Here is a 16,636-nt window from a genome sequence, read left to right as displayed (position 1 = left end):
GCAAACATTTAAGCCTCACAGATGCATAAGGAGAGCCTGTAGAATAAAAGACGCACGCCTGTAATTCCAGCACTCAGGAGGCAGAAGCAGCTGGATCTCTGAGTTGGAGGCTCTGGTTTACAAAACGAGTTCCAGGACAGGCAGGGCTCCCTAGAGAAACCCTGTCTCAAAAAACCAAAACCAAACCAAACCAAAACCAACACCAAAAAAAAAGACAGGCATTGTAGCATGTGATTTTAATCTCAGTACTTAGGAGCAGAGGCAGAGGTAGGCAGAGCTAGTAAGATTAAGGCCAGCCTATTCTACATAGTAAGCTTCAGGACAACCAGGGCTATGTAGAGACACCTGCCTTTAAAAAAAAAAAAAAAAAAAAAAAAAAGTCAAACAGACAAACTGTAAGAGACAAACTGACAGAGCCAAAGGAAGCAGGGGGACCTCCATTGGATGTTCACAGAAAAGACTGGGCCTATAATATGAGCCTAAACAACAACAACTACAAAACAGTCGAACAGGAGCGGTCTCTTGGAGGCTTAGAACTAGACCAGTCCTAAAGTACGTGCTGTGTGATGCTCCCCGCCATGATGACAACGGAGTAAACCTCTGAAACTGTAAGCCAGCCCCAAATAAATGTTTTCCTTTGTAAGAGTTCCCGTGGTTGCCAGGCGGTGGTGGCACACACCTTAATCCCAGCACTCAGGAGGCAGAGCCAGGAGGATCTCTGTGAGTTCGAGGCCAGCCTGGTCTACAGAGAGAGATCCAGGACAGGCACCAAAACTACACAGAGAAACCCTGTCTCAAAGAGAGAGAGAGAGAGAGAGAGAGAGAGAGAGAGAGAGAGAGAGAGAGAGAGAGAGAGAGTTCCCGTGGTCATGGTGTCTCTTCACAGCAAAGAACACTGACTAAGACACTGTGCAAATATAAGACCCAAGTTCGATCTCTAGAATCCCTGTAAAACGCTGGGTGTGGGGCTGGTGCAGTAGTTCAGCAGGTATTTGTAGGACAAGCAAGCCTGAAGAGCTAAGTTCAATTCCCCAAACCGGTAAAGAATGGAATCTCTTTCTAGGTGTACACATGCTCTTTTCTCCTTCACTGAGGGCAAAGGCAGTGAGGCCAGTCAGGGTCAGCAGGCTGTCTGTCTGTCTGTCTATCTATCTATCTATCTATCTATCTATCTATCTATCTATCTATCTACCTCCTTTTCTTTTTCCTTTTCTTCCCCCCAGACAGGGTTTCTCTGTGTAATAGCCCTGACTGTCCTGGAACTCACTCTGTAGCCCAGGCTGGCCTTGAACTCACAGAGATCCACCTGCCTCTGCCTCCAAGTGCTGGGATTAAAGGTATGGGCCATCACATCCTGCATGTGCAGGTTCACTTTCATAAATCTTTTCTTTCCAGAATTCCTATCCCCTAGTATAGTTCCTAGGAGCCCCATAAGGGTTTGGTTATTTTCTTCTGTCTTTTTCTTTTGGATGCTGCCCAAAACCTAAACATGTCTTTATATTCCCTAATGCTTTGGGCTTCCTTAGTGCTTTTCTGAAGCTCCCCTGCCTCTGAATGGATGCCTGATACCATATAGCTGACCTTCATACCCACTATGGCCTCTGTATCCTCTGGACATCTGTGAGATATAGTTTGCCTACCTAAGACTTTTTTTTTTGTTTTTGAGACAAGGTTTCTCTGTGTAGCCTTGGCTGTCCTGGAACTCTCTCTGTAGAGCAGGCTGGTCTTGAACTCCCAGAGGTCCACCTGTCTCTGCCTTCCAAGTGCTGGCATTAGAGGTATATGCCACCACCACCTGGCAAGGGTTTCCATTCAAATTCAAATTGTCCCAAAGTTGTTTGTTTGTTTGTAGACAGGGTTTGTGTAGCTTTGGTGCCTGTCCTGGATCTCACTCTGTAGACCAGGCTGGCTTTGAACTCAAAGAGATCCACCTGGCTCTGCCTCCGGAGTGCTAGGATTAAAGGTGTCTGCCACCACCGCCCAGCTTGTCCCGAAGTTTTATTTGAGTCTCTTCTTTGTCCTTCAGTTTCCATTCCATTATTTTATTAAAGAGACTAAGAACACCAAATGGGGTCCCTAATTTTCCCACTATTATATGATGGGACTTCACAAGACTTCCAGTAACACTTCTTTCTTTCCTGTTTTGTTTTAAATTTTATTTTATGTTTCTGAGTGTTTGCCTGCATGTATGTATGTGTACTGTGCCTATGCCTGGTGCCTGCAGAGGTCAGATCCACCGGAACTAGAGGGTATGGATGATTGTGAGCCACCATGTGGGTGCTGAGAATTGAACCTGGGTCCTCTGCAAGAGCAACCAGTCCTCTCAACCACTGAGCCAACTCTACAGTTCTGTTGGTGGTGGACTTTTTTGTTGGGACTGCTGGCTCCCCAGTAATGGCATGGAGACTTATTAATTATAAAAGCTTGGCTAATAGCTTAGACTTGTACTAACTAAAGGAATATTCCACAACATCCCGCCCTCCCCCACCCTCCCCCTTTTTTATGAGACAGGGTCTCCCTGTGTGGCCTCGGTTGTTCTGGAACTCCCCATGTAGTGGCCTTAAACACACAGAAATCTGCCTTTCTCTGTCATCTGAGTGCTGGGATTAAAGGCATGTGCCACCACATCTGGCCTCTTTACTGTCTTAAGTCTTCTTTTTTTTTTTTTTTTCCATCTTTTTTTTTTTCCTGTCTTAAGTCTTTAATTGGCAGACAGAAGATCGCATCCCTGTGCTCCTAGATGGCCTCAAACCCATGGTGGAAGGGAAAACCAACTCTTGAAAGTTGTCCTCTGACTTCCACATTATACATTTCAGATAATGATGATGATGATGATGATGACGACGATGACGATGATGATGATGATGATGATGATGAAGTTGAGTATCTTATAATCCCAGTGCTGGAGAGATAGAGACAAGAACCCCCAGAAGCTCTCAGGCCAACTAGTCTGGCATACAGAGCTTTGTCAATTTGATACATACCTGTCTCAAACAAGGTGGAAGGCAAGGACCAAGGCTGAGGCTCTCTCTCTCCTCAGCACCCATACGGAGGCTCACAGCCATCCATACCCTCTAGTTCCAGTGGATCTGACCTCTGCAGGCACCAGGCATGGACATAGTGCACATCTATACATGCAACAAACACTCATAGACATAAAATACAATAAATAAATCTTAAAAAAAAAAAAAAGACCCCAGCACTCGGGAGGCAGAGCCAGGCAGATCTCTGTGAGTCGAGGCCAGCCTGGTCTACAGAGCGAGTTCCAGGAAAGGCGCAAACCTACACAGAGAAACCCTGTCTCGAAAACAAACAAACAAATAAACAAAAAATAAAAGACAAGAAAGAAAGGTTACTGGAAGTCTTGTGAAGTCCTGGCAGAGCTATCATATGATACTGGAGAGAACCAACTTCTGCAAGTTGTCCCCTAACACACACCTGGACACGGACATGCGAATCAAGGTGGACTGGAGAGATGCTGGTTCAATAGTTAAGAGCACTGTCTGCCCATGCAGAGGACCTGGGTTGGCTTCCCAGCACCCATAGGGCAGTTCATAATCATTTGTAACTCCAGTTTCAGGGGATCTGACACCTTCTGGCCTCTGTGGGCATGCATGTAGGGCACATACATGCAGGCAAAACACTCAACACATAAAATGAAAATAAACAAAACATTTTACAGGGGGCTAGAATCAGGATAGGGGCCTATGAGAGAGCCCAGTGGGTGAAGGTGCCTGTCCCCAAGCTTAACAACCTGGGAAGAGAACTGACTCCTGCGAGCTTTCTTCTGGCTTCCCCTTGCACATCATGGCATACACGCCGTGCACACACATGTGCATGCAAAATAAGTAACAAAAATTTAAATAATCAAAATGGCAGATTTGGGAATGTAGCTTGTAGCAGAATGCCTGCCTGTCTACCATGCCAAAGACAGTGAGTTCAAACCACAGAGCTACCAAGAAAAAATAAAAACGACACCAAAAAATGTTAACTAACTAAAAGAAAAAAATATAAAAATGACATTGGACTTATGAACATAGAACCCTGGAAGCTAGAATTCCCTGAGATCCTGCAGGACTTGCTTCTCCAAAATTAGGAAACACACACACACACACACACACACACACACAAAAAAAAAAAAAAAAAAAAAAAAAAAAAAAAAAAGCCGGGCGGTGGTGGCGCACGCCTTTAATCCCAGCACTCGGGAGGCAGAGCCAGGCGGATCTCTGTGAGTTCGAGGCCAGCCTGGGCTACCAAGTGAGTCCCAGGAAAGGCGCAAAGCTACACAGAGAAACCCTGTTTGGAAAAAAACAAACAAACAAAATTAGGAAACACACCTTGGAAGACCCGGAGTTCAGAAAACAGGATTTCAGCCTGAGTTGAAGCCACAGGTATTAAAGAGGTTTTTTGAGCGGAGATCCAGACTACAGCCAGCAGCTATGAACTCTCTGAGGAAAGCTCCTGGGTCCCTTGAGCAGGACTGCTGTAGTGGGTCGTCATTCAGGGGCTTGGAGACTGGGAAAAGTTACTGCAAAGAAGTTTATCAGCTATTGCAATATTTAGGAAAATATCAAAATTAGGGTATAGAAAAACAAAGAAAAATAACATAGCTTTCAGAAAGAAAGAAAATGTAGATAGTTTACTGCTTGGGGGCTGGAGGGATGGTTCAGCAGTGAAGAGCACTTGCTGCTCTTCCAGAGGTCCTGGGTTTGGTCCCAGCACCCACGTCAGGCAGCTCACTATTGTTTGAAACTCCAACTCAAGGGGATCTGGCGCCCTCTTCTGGCCTCCTTGGTCACCAGGCATGCACAGGGTGCACAGACACACATGCAGACAAAACACCCATACACATGCAACCAGTCAATAAATACCAGGTGGTGGCGCACGCCTTTAATCCCAGCACTCAGGAGGCAGAGGCAGGCGGATCTCTGTGAGTTCAAGGTCAGCCTGGTCCACAAAGCAAGTTCCAGGACAGCCAGGGCTGTTACACAGAGAAATCCTGTCTCGAAAAACTAAAAAACAAAACGGAAACCGAAAAATTATAGGGTAGTTAGCTGTCTCAGTAGGTAGGTGATTGTTGCATAGCTTAATGACCTGAGTTTGATCCCCAGGTCCCATGGAGCGAAAGGAGAGAATGAATTGCAAGCTGTCTGACCTCCGAATGAGTGCTGTGACTCCATGCCCGTCCCTACTAAATAAATGTGTGTGTGTGTATACACACACACACATACATTTTAACGCTCATCCTCCCCCCCCCCACACAAAAAGCAGTATTTAGTGGCTTAAAGACTGAGAATATAGTTTAATTGGTAAAAATGATTTCCTAGAACGGACAAAATTCTGAATTTAATCCCTAGTAGCACATATTCACCTGCAATTTCAGAACTTGGAAGACGGAGGCAGGAGGATCAGAACTTCAAGGTCACATATCCTCCTAAGCACAGCCTGCCTAGCACTTGTGGTTACAGACCGGCTCCATCAAGCTTTCCTAGGTGCCAGTCCCAAGATGGACCGCACAATTGATATGGTCATATGGATCTGCATTTCCCAGACTATCTCCAGGGGGCGCTCCACACCTTCCCTGCTCCATTGCTATTCCCTGAGGTCCCTGATGTGGAGTGAGCCGCAGCGCCTGGGGACCTCAGTGGCCTGGCAGTAGCCTGAGTCGTGCCTAGCCGCCCGCCCACAGCACTCTCCAGGCCACTCTCTGCAAGACTAGGGCTCCCATAGGAGCACGGCGGTTGACGGGGGCGGCTTTCATTGACGCTTGTCTGATCTCGAAGGCCCTCATGCCGAACAGCCCGCTCCCTCTGCATCCTCCGCCCGCCCCATGGAAGTGTTCGCTTTGACAGGCCCAGAGCTGTTGAAGCACCAATAATAAATCTCCTCTACAAGCACTGAGTGCCTACTGTGTGTCAGATATGATGCCAAGACCCACACCTTGCTGATGTGTGTGTATTTTTTATATTTATTTGTTTAGATACAGGGTCTTATTAGCCTGAAACTGGCTATGTAGACCTGGCTATGTAACTCAAGCAGGCCAAGGACTCACCCTCTTCCTGCCCCAGCTTCCCAAGAGCTTGGATGGCAGGCATGTACTGTTCACATCTGGCATCGTTTGTTTATAAATACAAGATGAAGTGACCACTGTCACCACTCCCCCATTTCACGTTTTTGTTTGTTTGTTTGTTTTTCAAGAGGAGGTTTTTCTTTGTAGCCCTGGCTGTCCTGGAACTCACAGAGATCCACCTGGCTCTGCCTCCTGAGTGCTGGGATTAAAGGTGTGCGCCACCACTGCCCGGCAACCATTCCCTCATTTAAAAAAGTAAACTGAGGTGGGGGAGATTGTGGCACTCACTCTCTCCACCTTCATCATCATCAAGTCTGGGGCAGATGTGAACCCAGCCACCCAGCCCCAAAGTCAGATCCTCCAAGTGAGGGAGGCCTAGAGAACCTGCTGGAACCGCTGGGGCGCTTCTGCCTCTGGAGTAGGTGGCTCCTCTTCCTCCTCCACTCCCTCTTTAGAAAATCAGTCTTTAAAATGTTTGTTATTTTGCACATATGGGTGTTTGTCTCACATGTCTGTGTCCATGCTACCTTCATTCACGCCTGGTACCTGAAGAGGCCCAGAGAGGAACCAGAGTTACGGACTGTCATGAGTCACTATATAGGTGCTGAGAACCAAACCTAGGTCCTCTGAAGAGCATCCAGTTCTCCTACCTGCTGAACCACCTCTCCACCCCCTCCACCCCCTCCACCCCACTCCTCTTGTTTGAAGATCCAAACAAAGTCTCTCAAGCTGGGAATGGAATGGTGGCATGTATCTGTAACCCTAGCATTGGAGCTAGCAACAGGAGGATCAGGAGTTCAAAGTCAGCCTAAGCTACATGGCATGTTTGAGGCTAGCCTGGGCTGCATGAGAACTTCTCAAGAAGCCAAAGCCAGGGGACTGGAGAGATGGCTCGGTGGTTAAGAGCTCTGATTGGCTTCAAAATCATTGTAACCCTCCTGCCTCAGCCTCCTGAGCGCTGGGATTATAGGGGCACATCACCACATTTGGACAACAGCTATATTTTTAATGGGCGACCTTTCAGAAGAGGTATAGCATACTCCTAGTTACTGTGCCCATGTCACCCCAGGGGTATCCAACTCCTATGGCACCTGCTCTTAAGTACACACACACAATTTAAAAAAATATAAAGATAAAAGTTTTAAAGGTTTATTTTTATTGTTTTAAATTATATGTAGGTGTGTGTGTCTATATATGGGCATATGCAAGTGAGCGCAGGTACCCACTGGAGGTCAGAGCCTCAGACCCCTGGAGCTGGAGTTACAGGTAACTGTGAGCTACCTAATGTGGGTGCTGGGAACCAACCTCAGGTCCTCACTGATGAGCTATCTCTCCAGATCCAAAAATAAATCTTTTTTTTTTCTTTAAGATAAGGGCCCTGGAGGATGGCTCTTGAGTAAGAGCATTTGTTACTCTTGCAGAGGAACCAGGTGTGGTTCCCAGAAGCCACACAGTGGCTCATAACCGTCTGTAATTCCAGTTCTAGATCCAACACCCTCTTCCAACCTCCACAGGCACCAGTTGTGAACACGGTGGCAATACAATCATGTACATAAATTAAATGTACTGAAAATTTTTTAAAAGGATGATCCCCAACCAACCCCTGGTGTTGAGCTTCCGAATGGCGTACCAGGAATGGCTTTTTGTGGAGTGTGGGAGTCCTAGTTATTATGAGGGATGGCTTTGGATGGTCAGGAAAGACCACATTAGGCTCACGGGGCGGCGGGGGGGGGGGAGTGGGGGGGCGGTGGAGGAGTGAGCTGAGGGACTTCACCAAAGCCATTCCAGTGGTGTCCTGAAGGATTTATGGGAGTCTGCTGGGAAGAGAGACAAGTTATCAAATCGCAGGCTGTGGGGTTAAGACCTCCCCCTGAGTTGAGCTTAGCAGGGAAGAGGTCTTGTGAAGAGGCAGCCTCAGGAGGAGCTCTGTAGTTTGGTAGGGCCCAAAGCCTGCAGAGGCTGAGGGTTCCAGGAGAGGCTGTCTCTTAACCTTCTAGGTCTCCGGAAACCACAGGGATGGTGGCTTCATGTGGCCCAACTGTCCTGCCTGTCTGCCTGTCTGCCTTCCTTCCTTTCCCTCCTCCATCCCTCCTTTATCTCCTGCCCTTTCCTAGAGATAGGGTTTCATAGCTCAGGCTCACGATGTAGCCCAAACTGGCCTCGAACTCAGGATCCATGCCGGGATTGTAGAACTGTGTTCCCACGCCTCGGTGGTTCTAAACTCAAGTTCCCCAAGCATTCATCCACCTGTAGTGGAGAATGGGTCTGTGTGGGAACTTAAGAGCTGTGGCAGGAAGAGGGACAGCCCTCAGGGAAGGGCGGCCCCAGGCTCCCAGAATTCTGCCAGTCTCCTTTCAGGGAGCACTCCAGCTGTAGCAACCCCTACAAGGGCGCATCCCTTTGCCACTGGCCGGTCCTGGTATTCTGAGACCATGGCGCCAGGACTACCTCCCTGACAGTTCCCTTCTTGGGGGTTTGGGAAGGAAGGGTAAGCAGGGACATGCCCACTGGAGCCTCAAGAGCAGTCCGGCTGGCGACCTACGCAGTGAGATGCTTCCCTCTTCTCCCTCCCTCGCTCTCTCCATCATCCTCTCCCTTGGGTGAGCGAGGCAGGTGCCGCGGGGGCGAGCCGGGGCGTGGCCACTGAGAGACTGTAGTCGCACCGACTGGACTATTCTTCTCCAGCCTCCTGAGCTCCGACGTCCTAATTCCACTGCAGGCATAAACCCTGTTCTCGGCCTAGCCCGCCAAGGGGCCATAGACGTGAGCGCGCTGGCGCCGAGCGGAGAAGTGCGGGGCCCCGGGCCGGGGGCTCCGGTGAACCGGCCCCTGCTGCCGCTGCTGCTGCTGCTGCTGCTCCTGCTGCCGCTGCCCGCCGGGGCCTGGTACAAGCACGTGGCGAGTCCCCGCTATCACACCGTGGGTCGCGCCTCCGGGCTGCTCATGGGGCTGCGCCGCTCGCCCTACCTGTGGCGCCGTGCTCTGGGCGGGGTCGTTGGACCGCTGTCCCGGGACTCTCTGGTCCCGGGGCCGGTGGCCGGCCGCGCTCTCCTCCTGCTTTCGGCACCGGCGCAGGAGCTGTGGGAGGCGCGACGCAGGAGCTGGCGGGCTGGGCTCCCCGTCTATGCGCCCCGGAGTCCGCGGGACCTGGAGCGAACCCGCCAACTCGAGCGGTCGCTAAGCCTGCGTTCCTGGATCCCAGCGGAGTCCGCCAAGTAAGTGGGAGAAGGAGGAGGAGGAGGCAGGGATGGCGGCCGCCAAGGGAGTTCCCAGGGATCTGGGACCACTAGCCCCTGCGTCCTGGTGTGTTTTGTTTGTCTGTTTTTTGCCTTGTAGCCTAGGCGGAACTCTCTCCGATTCTCCTCTCACCTACCAAATGGTAGGATTACAGGTGTGCGCCGCCACACTCGGCTTATGTGGTGCTAGGAATGGAACCTAGGACCTAAGCAAGCACTCTGCCCATGGAGCTGTGTCTCCAGCCCTTGTTTGTTGGTTTGGTTTGGTTTTGTTGGCGATTATTCTTCCCCATCCTCCTGGATGCTGGTTTTACAAGTGTGGCCACTACGCCCCCACCCTCTCTACCCAGTCTGTCTCCCATTATGTTAGAATTTCCCAGAGTCATTTCCCTATCATTCTGAGGACAGGATGGAGAGCTTTGCTTCTGTTTCCAGAGTCCTGCTCTGTTCTTTCTAGAGCCTTCGGAGAGACGCTTCGCGCCCAGCCATGGTTCCTGCAGCACATCCTCATTGCGGACCCTGTCAGGCTCCAGGACCGTCCCAAGAGCTTACGGCGGCCCCATGCCTGACCTAGGCAGGAGCAGTTACGGCTGTTTCCCGGGAGCGCAGCTTATGGCTTCAGCCAGGCCTTGTGGTCTGGTCAATAAAACCAGCCTGATTCCTGCGCCTCCGCATGTGACCCTTTCTCTGCGTTGTGTGTACTTTGCGTCTAGCTTCAGGGCGTACATAGCCGCGCGCCCACGCCCTGGCAAATGTCAAGAACCCCCTCCCTGACTAGACCAGCTCATCAATCAGTCCTCAGGGGCACAGTCCGGGGAGAGTAAGGCTAAGATGCTTCCGGTCCTTGGGTTGCTTCCTCCATAGTGATTCCCTTCCCTGTTTATGGGTGCATACGTCAGTTCAGGGTCCAGAATGTGGTGACCCATCCTACAGACTCCTACAGGGATCAGGGCAAGACACCTGGCGGGGGTGGGGGGTGGTCCCGCCTGTTCGCTAAAGCATACAGGAAGGGGAACCTAATGAGTGGAGTCTCCCGGTGGCCCTCACTTTGCCCTCTGTCCAGACTGAGGAGACTTCTCTGCACTGTGAGCTTTGCCTCTCGCCCAGGCAACCCACCAGGACTTTTGCCCACTTCCTGGCATTAGTTTTAAGCCTGAATTTTCTCGAGCTTTTTCGTCCCTTCAGCACCTGGAGGGAAGGCAGATGTCAGCTTTCTTTATCTATCGTTAGGCTCCCACGCTAGGAAGGAAGCCCCGCAGCCCTCACGTCTCTCATCCTCCTCTGCATTTCCAGTCATTTGCTCTGGTCCTACACAAACACACTTTGCTAAACTGTGCATTTGCCACAGGCCTGTAATCCTAGCACTTTGCAGCCCGAGGCAGGAGGATTGCTGTAAGTTTGAGCAATCCCGAGTTACATAGTAATTTCCAGGCTAGCTGGGAACAAAACACGCGCGCGCGCACACACACACACACACACACACACACACACACACACACCACAAACACATGCACCCCCACACACACACGCACCCACATACATCTTTGGCTTCACACACTGTTTGCTGCCTCTTCAAACACTTCAATCTGTCTCTCCTCAGATCTGAGTGTTGGGATTGCCCGTGTGACAGTAAACCTCCCTGTCACCTGCTGTTAGAACCTTCCTATAATATGTGTTGCAGGATCTTCCCTCGGTCTACTTAGCAAAGGCTAAGAGCGGGAAATCTTGCCTGCGCCCACTCCGGCCATGCCTTCTGACCGGCTGGGTACAACCTCTTCCCAACCTGGCCCCTAGATGGCAGCACTCCTCGCCTTTAAAAGGTTAAAAAAATCATGTGCGTGAGTGAGTGCTCTGCCTGCTGTATGCAAGCACACCGCGTGCAGGTAGCGCTCCTGGGTGACAGAAGTGGGCTTTGGACCTCCTGGAACTGGAGACACAGGTGGTGTGAGCCACCTGATGTGGTGCTGGGAACTGAACTCAGGTTCGTTCTCTCTCCCTCCCTCTCTCCCTCTCCCTCCCTTCCTCCCTCCCTCCCTCTCTCTCTCTCCCCCCTTACTTTCCTGGAGCTGAGGACCGAACCCAGAGCCTTGGGCTTGCTAGGCAAGCACTCTACCACTGAGCTAAACCCCCAACCTCTATTTTATTTCTTTATTTTTGTTCTTGTGTTTCTTTCTCGTGTGTGCACACACCTCTGGAGGGCAGAAGACCACATGCTAAAATTGATTCTCTCTTCTACTGTGCGGGTCCCAGGGAACAAATTTAGGTCATCAGACTGGGCACCCACTGAGGTATATCACCAGTTCTTTGAATGTTTTTTGACACATATTCTATCCATTCATTTACTTGTGTGGCTGTACATCTTCCAAGGCCCGTGTGTAGCAGTCAGAGGACAACTTGCGGGAGATGATTCCCTTTTTCTTCCATGTAAATCCCAAGGGTCAAACTCAGGTTATCAGGTTTGGTAGCAACTGCCTTTTTGCTGGCCCAGGATTACTGCCTTATCCTAATTCTTATGGAGCCCTAAATTCATTTACCTTGGTATCCAGTTCTCCAGGAGAACTGGAAGTTACCAACTCCTCAAGTAAAACTACTTTTCTTTTCTTGAGACAGGGTTTCTCTGTGTAGCCTTGACTGTCCTGGAGCTCACTCTATAGACCAGGCTGGCCTCGAACTTACAGAGATCTTCCTGTCTCTGCCTCCTGAATGCTGGGACTAAAGGTGTGCACCACCACATCTGACCTAGTTTCCCCTATTTTTGACTGCAATCCTCAACAAATTTAACCTTCATCAGTGACCCAACCTTGTCATCCCTGGATACACAATACTCCACGGGCTTTCCACTGCCCATGGGATAAGCTCAATGCCCTCACGCCGTATACTCAGCTACACTTATTTCCTGTCCTCCTTAACGCCTACTGAAGCTTGTAAGATCCATGAGCAGATTCCAGAGCAGCCTCGGGTGTACACTACACAAGACTCTTCAGGGCTTCAGGCTTCTTTGGTGGCTTCTCCAGCTCTGGGCCTCGCATGCTTAGGCCAAGGTACACAATCCTGTTTCCTTGGGTCTGAGCAATGTTTATTCAGTGCTTGCCAGTACTGGTGCTGAAGGCCAAGTAGTTAGCAAATGTTTGGTCACAAGGGCTGGGGCACTTGGTTAGGTTACCTAGAGCTATCCCATTCTAGAAAAATAGGTGCCAGGTCCAGGGTGAAGGGCAAAGCTAGCTGAGGCCTATTAGAGGCCTGGCTTCTCCGCCTGTTACTCTCCAAGGCTCGCGTTCCTATGCTCGGATGGTGTAACCAGACCCAAGGCCTCAACCAAATTCCAACTCCGCAGAATTGGAATTGGTCTAAATCAGGGAAGTGAGGGCTGAGGTGGGCTTTTCTGCCTCCTCACCCCCTGCCCACCCCCTGCCCGCCCCCTGCCCGCCCCCACCCGACCCCGTTCTTCCCGGCGATGGCGCAATCGCTTTCATTTCCACCAGGTGGCGCTAAGCAACTGCTGTTGGCGGTCCACAGGCAAGGAAGGGCGCAAGCGGGGAAGGGGGCGGGGCGAGGTCTCGGAATCCTTGAAGGTGGCCAATTTCCTGTCCTTCTTTCCCACTCTTTCTCTTCCTGCCCTGTCTCATTTTCTCTGGATTTCTGTTCTTTCTCCTTTCGTTACGCTGATCTCGCGTGCTCCAATTTGGGGTTCCAAAGAGAGGCGCCATGTAGTCTAAGGGAGAAGGCCTTAGCGAGACCTGGTAGATGCGTGCAGGACCATTACTGCCCATTAGGGTAGGAGAGCTTTGCCAGGACGATCCCAGCCTCTTCCCAGTGTCAGGATAATGGCTCCTCCCCAGGGACAGCATTTCTCAGGCCCCGCCCACACTCAGCTTCGGCTCTTTCAAGAGAGATGCATATATATTTTTCAATGTTTGGTGAAAAACCCTTGGTCCCACCAGGGTTGTAGGGCAGCCCAGTCTAGGTTACTCTTAGATAATCCAAAAGAGGAGAGGGTTGAGAGGTCGGATATGCCAGCTCTTTGTCACACAGGTGACCTATTGGATAGCAAGCTGTAGGATAGGGTGTAGCCGAGTGGGTGACATTCCTCAAAGCTTCTGATGACCTTCTTGGAAGGGCTCGGTCTCTCCATCATTAAGGGATGAAAAATGCCGGACAGTGGTGGTGCACACCTTTAATCCCAGCACTCTGGAGGCTGAGTGAGTTCGAGGCCAGCTTGGTCTACAGAGCGAGGTCCAGGACAACCAAGACGACACAGGAAAACCCTGTCTAGAAAAAAACAAAAAACTAGAAAAATAAAGTCTGCTGGACTCTTATGGCTTCCTTGGCCACCGTCGTATCCCATTCTCTGAGGCTCTAACACCATTGCCAGATAGACCTTGTTGGTCTGTTTCTACTGGCTATTCTACCTGCCACTCAGGTCTGTGGGGTGTCCTGTCTGCCTGAAGCCTCTGGGAGGATTGGAGAAGCAGATCTGGGAGGAGTGATCTTAGAGACTTGGATCACTCCCACCTCCACCACACCAGGCCTCCACTTTTCCAATATGCCTGACACTCATTCCTGCTCTCCCTTGAAAAATAGTTCCTTTTGCTCTGTCCTGGCCGTTTTCATTTTGAGACAGGGTCTCCTATGTAGTCCTGACTGGCCTGGACTCATAGAGATCCACCTGCCTCTGCTTCCCTAGCGCTGGGATTAAAGGCATGTGCCACTACACCTGGTTCTATTTTGTTGTTTAAATAGGTGTTTTCTTGTCCAGTTTGATTTGTGGAGTATGTGTATTTTAATTATGCATTTGTGTCTGTGGTGCAAAGGCCAGGAGAGGGCGTTGAATTCCCCTAGAGCTGGAGTTACAGGCATGTAGGTGCTGGAAACCAACTCCAGGTCCTCTGCAGCAACAGTAGTCTTAAACACTGAGCCATCTCTTCAGTCCCTGTTTTACTTTTTTTCTTGAGTCAGATTCTCATGTAGCCCAGGCTGTCCTCAAAGTCACTATGTAGTTGAAGATGATCTTGAACTTCTCATCCTCCTGACTTTACCTCCCAAGTGTTCAGATTACAACAAGCACATATGACAGGTTTATGGAGTGGTAGAGATCCAACTAAGGGCTTCCTGCATGCTAAGCAAGCACTCTTCTAGCTGAGCTACACTCTCAACCGTGTGTGTGTGTGTGTGTGTGTGTGTGTGTGTGTGTGTGTGTGTGTTTAGGTCTATCTATCTATCTATCTATCTATCTATCTATCTATCTATCTATCATGTATGTATACAGTGATTTGCCTGTATGTCCGCCTGCATGCCAGAAGAGGGCGCCAGATCTCATTACAGATGGTTGTGAGCCACCATGTGGTTGCTGGGAATTAAACTCAGGACCTCTGTAAGAACAGCCAGTGCTCAACTCTGTGTTTAAGTTTTTGAGACAGGGTCTTCCTGTAGCTTAGTCTGATCTTGTCTAATCCATGACAACCCTACCTCAGTATCTCAGCTTCCATTAGTCTGGTTTTAAAGTCTTTAAGCCCGGAGGTGGTGGCACACGCCTTTAATACCAGCACTCGGGAGGCAGAGGCAGGCGGATCTCTGTGAGTTTGAGTCCAGCCTGCTCTACAAAGTGAGATCCAGGACAGGCTCCAAAGTTACACAAAGAAACCCTGTCTTGAAAAAACAAAACAAAACAAAAAAGACAGAAAAAAAAGTCTTTAAAAAAATTTTTTAAGAATTATTTCTTGCAGGGCGGTGGTGGCGCACGCCTTTAATCCCAGCACTCGGGAGGCAGAGGCAGGCAGATCTCTGTGAGTTCGAGGCCAGCCTGGGCTACCAAGTGAGTCCCAGGAAAGGCGCAAAGCTACACAAGAGAAACCCTGTCTCGAAAAACAAACAAACAAACAAACAAAAAAATTATTTTTTTTCATGTGTATGAGTGTTTGGCCTGCATACATATATGTGCTCCACTTGCATGCCTGGTGCCAGGAGGGTGGGTGTGGGACCCCCTAGAACTGGAATTATGAATGGTTGTGAGTTGACATGTGAGTCCTGGAAGTCAAACCCAGGTTCCTTGCAAGATCAATAAATGCTCCAAGGGCTCTTTAACTGCGGAGACATCTTTTTAACCCTAAAGTCCCATTTTTCTTAAATGATGGCTTTCAAAACATTTTGTTTGTTTATTTTTTAAAAAGATTTATTTGTTGTCAGGTGTTGGTGGCACATATCTTTAATCCCAGCATTTGGGAGGTAGAGGAAGTCGGATCTCTGTGAGTTCCAGGTCAGTCTGGTCTACAGAGCTAGTTCCAGACATCTAGGGCTACACAGAGAAACACTGTCTCAAAAAACCAAAATATATATAATTTGTTGCCAGGTGTTGGTGGCACACATCTTTTTTTTTTTTCCCAAGACAAGATTTCTCTGTGTAGCCCTGGCTGTCCTAGAACTTGTTCTGTAGACCAGATCTGACTTCCTCTACCTCCCAAATGCTGGGATTAAAGGTGTGTGCCGGAGCTGGACCTGAAGGCACATACCTTTAATCCCAGCACTTGCGAGGTAGAGGAAGTCGGATCTCTGTGAGTTCAAGGCCAGCCTGGTCTACAGAACCAGTTCTAGGACAGCCAGGGCTACACAGAGAAACCCTGTGTGTGGGGGATTTATTTGTTTATGTATTTGATGTATATAGGGCTTTGTCTGCATATATGTCTGCACACCAGAGGAGGGCACTGGATCCCATTATAGATGGTTGTAAACTGCCATGTTGGGTACTGGAATCAAACCCTGGTCCTCTCAAAGACTGAGGCATCTCGCCAGTCACATCCTTTGTTCTTGTTCTTGACACATGATATCCAGGCTGGCTATAGACTTGTCATCCTCTTGCCTCAGCCTCCTGAGTGGTGGAATTACAGAGGCGCTGCCTCTGGCCGCCTCTTCCCTTGTTGCCCCCCACTGCTGGCCCAGGCTTCCTCGGTGGCTCAAGCCAACACCAAAGATGCTGCCTGGTCACTGTCACCTTCCTTGGTACTTTTCAGCCTTTTGCTTTGGGAACGCCTTTGCTACTACTCTGTGACAGCAGTGCCGTGGCATCCTGGTTCCCGGCCCCTCTGTGACCACATGTTCCTGGCCTGGTTTTATTCTCATCCCATTTTTATTCATGGGCCGAGTCCTTGGTGGCAGAGAGCCAGTGAGGGCCCAAGGTTGAGGTGAGAAGTCCCCGACCTTCCTCAACTCCTGGCCTGGAGAGTTCCCATCTTGCCAACCTCTTCAGTGTGACCACAAAGCTGCAGTTAGTAAGTCTGGGTGATCCTGGTTGTTGGGAGACAACTTCCAAGTTCCACACAGGTGGGGTATACAGTGA

General features: G+C 49.8%; 1 protein-coding gene across 1 annotated transcript; it reads left to right on the top strand.

Annotated features, from left to right (window-relative positions):
* The first annotated feature begins 7,655 nt into the window (after positions 1 to 7,655).
* Npw (neuropeptide W) lies at positions 7,656 to 9,958 on the top strand. The gene is made up of 3 exons (XM_028853931.1): positions 7,656 to 7,722; positions 8,676 to 9,285; positions 9,764 to 9,958. The coding sequence occupies exons 1-3, from the start codon at positions 7,656 to 7,658 to the stop codon at positions 9,873 to 9,875; spliced, it is 789 nt and encodes a 262-aa protein (XP_028709764.1). The 3' UTR covers positions 9,876 to 9,958.
* Positions 9,959 to 16,636: the final 6,678 nt, after the last annotated feature.

Source organism: Peromyscus leucopus, chromosome 8b, assembly GCF_004664715.2.
Source record: "Peromyscus leucopus breed LL Stock chromosome 8b, UCI_PerLeu_2.1, whole genome shotgun sequence".
Lineage (NCBI taxonomy): Eukaryota > Metazoa > Chordata > Mammalia > Rodentia > Cricetidae > Peromyscus > Peromyscus leucopus.
The sequence above is the reverse complement of the archived record's forward strand: the minus strand, read 5'-3'. Positions and strand labels throughout refer to the sequence as shown.

Bases quoted from the DNA above. Each gene is read 5' to 3' on its own strand.
- Npw (XM_028853931.1), top strand. From the start codon at position 7,656: ATGATCCCCAACCAACCCCTGGTGTTGAGCTTCCGAATGGCGTACCAG. The intron at 7,723-8,675 runs GTGGGAGTCCTA...CCCTTGGGTGAG, and splicing joins GGAATGGCTTTTTGTGGAGT to CGAGGCAGGTGCCGCGGGGG. The intron at 9,286-9,763 runs GTAAGTGGGAGA...TGTTCTTTCTAG, and splicing joins ATCCCAGCGGAGTCCGCCAA to AGCCTTCGGAGAGACGCTTC.